General features: G+C 38.2%; 1 protein-coding gene across 4 annotated transcripts in view; it reads left to right on the plus strand.

Annotated features, from left to right (window-relative positions):
• Positions 1–682: 682 nt before the first annotated feature.
• Positions 683–8354, plus strand: part of ric8a (RIC8 guanine nucleotide exchange factor A) — a 15698-nt gene continuing 8026 nt past the window's right edge. For 2 of the 4 annotated variants that reach the window (XM_034878580.1, XM_034878581.1), the window contains exons 1-3: positions 683–948; positions 6004–6051; positions 6626–6643. In XM_034878580.1, the coding sequence (XP_034734471.1) occupies positions 853–948; positions 6004–6051; positions 6626–6643 (162 nt within the window). In that variant the 5' untranslated portion in view covers positions 683–852. The remainder of the gene's footprint in view (positions 949–6003; positions 6052–6625; positions 6644–8354) is intronic. The other 2 variants (XM_034878582.1, XM_034878583.1) reach the window with 1 other exon arrangement.

Consider the following 8354-nt stretch of genomic DNA (forward strand, 5'->3'; position numbering starts at 1 on the left):
TGCCGAGTGAACAGAAAATGATCCAGGATTAATAATCCAGGCTGTCAGCCTGGTCAGGAGCAGACTGCATAGAAAGAATCTCCATGGTAATTTAAAAAAAAAAATTTATTGACACAAATATTCAGACATCACAACTCAAAACATAAAGTTATAAGAAAAAAAAATGCAACTTAAATACAATAGAAACAAAACCATGAAGTGAACAGCATAATAATAATAAAAAGAAATATAAAGCATATGAAAATGTGACACATTTGCAAACTACATATATATTATATTGACAACGTATGTTCCTAATTTAATGTATTTGAGTATATATCAGATATAGTTATGGCTTTCTCATTTGTTACTACTTTAAGAGACTCAAAGTAAATATCAACATCTCCATGGTAATGTAGGTGCTTCTTCCTTTGTGAAACCGAGTTACAGCTAAATTAAACCGGGATAACTGTTAAATTCCAGCTTAATCCGCCATCTGCTTTTGGGAAGTAGCCCTCTGATGAAGTGTGTACAGCTAACACATTATTAAATCAATATTCGTAAATGTGAAGCTAAGATGAACTACATTTCAACAACTGTTGAACATAACAACAACATGCAAATACATGAGAAGTTAGTTCCTTCCGTCTTTCTTTGAGACACCTGAACGCAGCACATGGTTTAACTAATCCTGTCAATTAATCTGTCCTCGCCGGATCTCCGGGATTCAGACACCATGCAGTCATCCGAGGGTGGAGACACACTACAGCGTCAGTAGACAATCTGAGCGACACACACACACACACACACACACAGAGACACACACACCCAGTCCGTGTCTCTCTGACGGTGCATTCAGGAGGAAACTGCAATATGGCGAAGAAAATGGATTTAAAAGGCATCATAGAGCAAATGGAGACGGGAGAGCAGGACGCTGCTCTGGCGGCTCTGCAGAGCTACAACAGGGAGGTAAAAATGTAATATCATACACATCATTTATGCTCTGGAAGTGCTGCTATACAGAGAGCCCGCGTTATGATTTGGATAGTAAGATAACACATTGATTTTGTAATCATGTATGGATTATTTTCATAGACCGAAATGGCTGTTACACGTGAAATATATAGCCAGTTATCCTGAGAAAGGGTGTGAGAACAGAAAAAAAGTTTTTTGTATTTGTTTGTATGTATTTGTCTCTTTTATTTCATAGGCCTACTTGTTTTTTTGTTTTTATTTATTTCATATGAATTCATATAAGTCCATATATATATATATTTATATATATATATATATGTGTGTGTGTGTGTATATTACCTCATGCATAGCACCTTAATCCACTGAGTGTTTTAAAAAAGGCCTTAAAACATTTCTTTTTAGCAAAGCTTTTGGTCCCCTTTAGATGTTTTTTATCCTCTCTTCTAAGAATAGCTTTATTTCTTTTTTATTCTTTCTTTTTTTGTTTTATTTTTATTTTTATCTTTTTTACCTGTAGCAATTTGAGATTTAGTGATGAAAAGTGCATTATATTTTTTTTTTATTATTATTATTATTATATTAGCCTATGGCATGCCGTTTAGAAAATGACTATACATATGTGAAGTTTGACTTTATTGAATGAATCTTCTTCTGAATAAATTGAATGGAGCGAAAATGGCACCAGAGACTGACATCAGATACCATTTCAACTTTCATTCTCTATATTCAGACTTTTTACATTACATTTCATTTAGCTGACACTTTTATCATAAGCAACTTCCAATTACGTGCTTTCAACCTTAAAGGTACACACTCAGGACAACAAGGAGTAAGTGCAAGTACATCAGCTTTAAATGAGCAAAACTACAAAGAGACATGTGAAAGTGCAGTTTCAAGAGTATATATATTTTTTCTCTCTTCTCCTCTTTTCCTTCTTCATGTTTATCCAATATGTCGTCGTAAGAGATGTGTTTTTAGCCTTCAGTGGAGGAGGCATGGGCCTTCAGCCATCCTGATGTCAGGACAGGACAGCAAACAGTCAGGCTTTTGTTGAGTTATTAGTTCTCCCTCGCTGTGAGAGGGAAGCAAGCAGGTTGGCCGATGCAGAGCAGAGTGGGTGGGGCTTTCATACATTAATTATAATATATATTGTATAATACACAGAGGACAGGGATGGACATTAGTCCGAAAAGAGTGAAATCCGGAAGTGGAATACGTGGATGAAGACTAATATGGCATTAATGCCAGCTGGACTGAACAAAACCCTGTGATCCACATCAGTTATTCTCTCGTTAAGGCCTTCCCTTTGCTCTGGTGTGTGTGTGTGTGTGTGTGTGTGTGTTTACAGCCATCTGAAGGCTGCAGCTCTTCCACCTGCAGCCTCTAGCTGGAGAAACGATGTCACCGTGGATCCATAACTACACACAAAATTTTGCAAAATAACAACGTATCCCCCATGTGCACATTCAACGTGTTGGTGCTGATTGACTATTCTACAGTTTCCCATATTGTTCTATACTCTATTCAAGCTGCTGGAAATTTAATTTCCTTGCAGGAGTCATCCCGAAAGGATCAATAAAGAGAAGTCTATGTTTCTTTTGCAGTGTAAATCAACAGGTGTGTCGGAGACAGACACTAAATTATAGATCAATTAAAATTTCTCCCTTTGTTAATAACTCCATTAGGACCATCCACTCCTTCAAGTCCTCCCCTGGTGTCTCTGTCACCAGGGCAACGGCTCCGTGCGCCCTTTTGTTTTGAGGCTTGTTTGTCTCATTTTTAGTTCCATTACAGGTGGACATGATGAGTAGCAGGATGGGATGGTGTAAACATGTTTCTTGTTATTTTTGGGGGGATCATTACCAGGATCATGGTTATGTAAGATTAAAAGAGGCAGCAGTTTCGTTCCCAGATTGTGAATAATTATCTTTCCGTGCAAAACTGTCAAATTTTGCTGAACCTCCGTAATTAAAACATTTTTTATTCTACTTTCATTTTACATGGCGATAGGTTGTTAGGAATCTGCAGATGGGTATTGTATGGATCATTGTGAGGATGATTTAATCTTGTGCAATACCACACACAGAAAACATGGTGACAATCTCTTTAATGTGTCCAGTAATATGAATTCACTTCATAAAGAGTCAAATGCTGAGTCTCAATCCGTGCACTGCTGTACTTACACTTAGTCTTTTGAGTACATTGTGTTTTTACACTGATATAGTGTTGTAACCAGCAATACACTGTGAGTATAATGCACTCAAAGCAGCCAAAATGTTGAGTGGGGATCTCTGGACACTTCTCAACGGCCGCCATCTTTGCTACAGAGCGGATTATTCACTTGTGAAAGTGGCGGGCAAAGAAGCTGCAGCGGTTATTATTGGAGAGGCCAAACACAAAGTGTAATATACAAATGCATTTATTTTTTTAAAATTTATATGTACCATTTATAAGTTAGTGAGAAAAATCAACCGGGCGGACGACAATAGGTGGCGGTAACACTCAGTTTTCCAATAAACAAAAGAAGAAGAATTTATAATAAATAAATAATATAATAATAATAATAAAGTGTGCACAGTGCACTACATGTAAGAGCACTCACGGATTAATCCAAATTGAGACAAACTCATTATCTGCTCTTGGCAGAGTATTTGAGCTGCTGTTTTCCCTGACAACAATCAGTTACCTCCTCAAAAACAGGATGATGTATTATATCACCACCCGGTATGCAAGTACCGCCTGGCCACAAAATGACCAAGTGTGTTTAGTTGCACTGCGGAAATAGAGCTCTCAGTCTTGATTTGTCTAAATGCCACCTGAGCTGGACCACATGCTGTCTGCTTACCCCAGGTGGTGAGCACGGCTGCATGATTCCTTCAGCCTCATTAGCCGTGTGGGCATTGATCTGGAAGGCTATAGGATTAGATTCTCTGATACAGGAATACAGTCTCCTAGGACCCGGTCCAATCCTACTCTGCTAAACCCTTTAAGAGATGAGAGCTTAGTGTAAACTCTCTGGTAAAGGTATATATCTTCCTCAGTATGCTTAGTTTTAATGGTTCAGCCTGTTCTTATGAACCGTATGTTCAAAAAGTTATGAAAAATATAAGCACTGTAATTTATATGATTTCTTTGTGCTGTGTGCACCACATTGGATGCTGCTGTTAAAGAACCCGGGTGGCCGCGTAGGGAGGAGGTCAGGGTGATGGGTGGGTGTTAAAACACGGGACTTTTAATCCAGGGAGTGGAGTTGGCTTCCCGGGGAAAATCAAAGACCTTCACCCAGGACATGCCTGTTCCTAATCCAAACCACTATCTTTTTCCTCAACATAACTATTCGTTTTGTTGCCTAAACTTAACTTTTGTCGCCGCATAACACTCACTTCTTCTCCTAATCTTTAGGCAGCTGGTGGTGCTCTGTACCCGGCTCACAGTCACCTACTCTCGGGTAACTAAACCTACAACTACCACTGACCTGACGCATTTTTCAGGATACACTAAGAATTTTTTTAGGGCTTTTAAAGCCATATTGTAACTCTTACTGACATTGTGAGCAACAATGGTCCAAAGAAAAAATCCTTGTATGTGTCCTCATACCTGGCAAACAAAGCTGATTCTGATTTATGCTACCCTAAAAAGGAATTACATATCCGATTTTACCCGAGTGACACAGTGGATATATGTTATCTCACTCGGAGTTGGAATAAACCTGGCTTAACAGGAGGATTCTTTTTTAGAATAGCCTGAGAAAGAGTTAAAAAATGTCTTTAAAAGTCTGTAAAAAATGATTTCAAATATAGCTTTAATTGAATATTTAAGCGTTTCATTTGAAAATTCTACCACAGAATGGTCCGATATTACCCTAGTGACGAAATGACGGAGGTCTGTAGCTGGCGCCACAAAGCTCTGTAGCGGCTAACTCAATCAGCACCTGCTGCTCAGCGTCATGGAGCTCTGTAGCCCATGTCACTTTACCAGCTGGTGGTCTCTTAGTTTCCATATGATATCACACCTTTAACTGTGAAATAAAGTTGCCTTCGAGTGCAGTTGGAAATGTTGAACTTTATACACGATTTAACAGAAAACTGTAACGGTGAAAATCAGCAGCAGCAGCAGCTGCAGCAGCCGTTTCCTGGGACAAAGCTGGGATCAAGCCACTGTGCTCTACCGGCTAACTGCCATTCATCAGCTCACACAAACACAAAGACACCAAATGAATGCTAATGTTGCTATGGCCTAGCTGAATGTGTGTGTGCACGACATTCACCATTTACAAAACTTGATATAATTCCGAGCTGGAAACACACCATCCACATTACAGTAGATTTACGATCAGTATTAACATTTAAAATGATAAAGGAATCATAAAGGAAAGTTAACCATACAATGGTCATTTGGACCTCTGATCTTAAGATTTCCTCAAACTTTTATATATACACACATATATATTGACCATTAATTTTCATCCATTTGGCTCAGTTTAATATGCAACTCAGTTGCATACAAAATATGCAGTACGCTCTAAGCAATATCTGTGTATTAACTATTAACTACTATTAAGTAGTATCGTTGTATATTGGAACAGAAATTGTCCATATAAAACAGGACTCACAGATTTATTTGACATTTCGAATTGCATAATTTCCCCTCTGACAACTTTTGTTGGCCACAGAGATTGTTTTTCACTTCTTTTTTTTAAGTTTGCAGAGATATCGGAAAATGTTGGTGTGTTTTTTCCTCAAATTTCTTGTCACTTTTTCCAACGTTTTGGCAATTTTTCTGTCAATTTTGTCATTTTTTTGTGTTATAGCCGTAGTTACACACATTATTTCTGTTTCCATTTCCTACAATAGAGGTCTTTAGCACAACAAAACCATGCTACCTGGTAAATGCTCTCACTCCTCTGGTTGGGCCAAACATACAGACAGTCTGATTCCCTTTTATGATTACTTCTTTGCTCTCTTTTTTGTCACATATCTTCAAGATTTACTGTGTGTTTTCTCTTTCTTTCACATCTTTACTTGTGCCTTCTGCTTCTAAATCCTTCAGATGGATCACTGCTTTACGTTCAGCAAGGAAGACGAGCAGTACAGAGAGGTATTCCTGGTATTCCCATCATTACGCATCCTGCTCAGTCCTTATCTGTTTAGTTACAATGCATTTCTCTTCAATGTTCCTCAAGTACATTCCTCATTTTGAACTCCTTTGCTACTCTTAAGACAGACTTCTTCTAAATCTTGAAATACCCTTTTTTACACCTCTGAGGTCTAAGGGTATTTTCACATATTTTCTAAAATTGCCCTTTTTAAGCTATTTGCATATAGCTGATGATGTGTTTAATGTCAAAATATCAAAGAACAAACTCAGCTGTATGGTGAAGCCCACGTTTCTTCTAGAGCAACGTGTAAAGAGCTTATTTGGCGGCAAAGCTGAAACGTTGATGTTGGCTTTTTGAAATTCCTCAAATCTCTTTTGCAAACCAACGTGTTGTGAGAAAAGTCTTTGGTTAAATATGATTAAAATGATAAATAAATGTCTGAAATGAAATTTTATAATATTGCTTTTTGAGTTGAGATTTATATCTGTACATCTAAGTCAGCAGTGCAAGAACACTATCTCACCTGTCATCTGTCTCTGCCTGTGTGTGCATGCCCCCCCCCCCGTGCTTTAGGAAGAGAAGTTACAGAAGGTATGAATAAGCAATGAGCAGTGTCTTATGCTTCTTCCACAGTTTGTCTACAATTTCCGACATGTTTTTGTACCTTCAATATCTTGCCGTATTCCCCCCATCCTTTAAGGAATCCCTCAGGAACATTTAGATGTCAGTAGAGCCTCAAGCTCCCCCAGTAAGTTCGTGCACCCCATGTAGTCTGAGTCCTTATAGCGGCCCGGGTTTGAATCCAACCTGCGGCCCTTTGTTGAGTGTTATCCCCACTCTTTTTCTCCCCCTTTATTTTCTAGCCACTGTCACTATTAAATTAAAGGGAAAAGCCCCCCATAAACAGATGTCAGTAGAGGACTCAGCTGGTCACAACCCTTCTGTATGTCCAAAGATTAACACCTTGTGCAGCATTTGTGTACATTTTCATTAAAGGTTTACAGTGTGGGATAGAAATGGTGTTAAGTTGAGTTCAGGTGCAGCTTATGTGCCTTTGCGTGCCTTCTTTATCCAATAGACATAGATCACACACCTGCACACAGACTGGAGGAAATTATTATGCAACAGCTTAGCGGACGTATATATCCGTGTCAGGTTTAGCTGCCGGCATCAGGTCACATGATCAGCCAGAAGACATAGGAGACTTTGAATTCTCTCTTGGTTGTTAGGGTTACATAACACAAAGAAAGAACACAGTTCTTGGTGAAACTTCCCTCTTTGCAATGTAAAATACTTACTGTGTCTGAAACAGTGACACAGGCAGCAGCTTTAATCCAGCTTTGTTTAAATTGTTGCCATGCAACTGTCTGCCAGATGCGCCAACAGTGAGAATCATGCATTATATCTACTTTCATATAGGCGATTTAACATTATTACGTTAGTCATCACAGAACTTTAGCACACATGTAGATGGACCTTCTGGAGGGTAGACTGAACATGATTATTAGTGGAAGTTGTCAGTTCATATATTGAAGCAAATGTGTGAAATGTTGCTGTTCCCTTCCTCTTACATGTGGCAGTGTAGTTGCAATATTGTGCTGTGGAATATACTCTAGAAAGTACACTGTGGCATATATGTAAATCAGTAGCTTGCTGAATGCTTCTTATTACCTTGCATTTCTATTCTTATGAACCTATGTGAAATAAATACGTATACGTACAGTATGTGTGTTTAGATTTGAAAGTTTTGAAATTTCAAAAACTTACAGTAAATATGTTTTATGATTCACCTATTCAGAAAATTTAGCACCCAATATATAAAATGTATATTAAAGTGGCTCAAATTCAAATAGCAGAATTTTAGATCTGTAAATTCATGTAAATAAAATCCACCTGCTGTTGTCACAGTCAATGGAAATATATATATACACTACAGTATACATAAACTTTAAATTTCACAAGTGAAACTGACAATTTCAAAGGGGCCACATACATTCAGAAGGTTTTTAAGAGTAAAACATTTCAGAACAGTGATATTTAAATTTAAACATGAATTATTTAGTGGCGCTTCAGTTTGCAAACAAGGCTACTTCTAAGAATCCGACCTTAATGAACATAGGTCTGACCTGTCTGAGACTCAGACCTGAATGAACATAGGTCTGACCTGTCTGAGACTCAGATCTGATTGAACATAGGTCTGACCTGTCTTAGACTCAGACCTGAATGAACATAGGTCTTACTTGTCTGAGACTCAGATCTGATTGAACATAGGTCTGACCTGTCTTAGACTCAGACCTGAATG

Source organism: Etheostoma cragini, chromosome 8 (genome assembly GCF_013103735.1).
Source record: "Etheostoma cragini isolate CJK2018 chromosome 8, CSU_Ecrag_1.0, whole genome shotgun sequence".
NCBI classification, from domain to species: Eukaryota; Metazoa; Chordata; class Actinopteri; order Perciformes; family Percidae; genus Etheostoma; species Etheostoma cragini.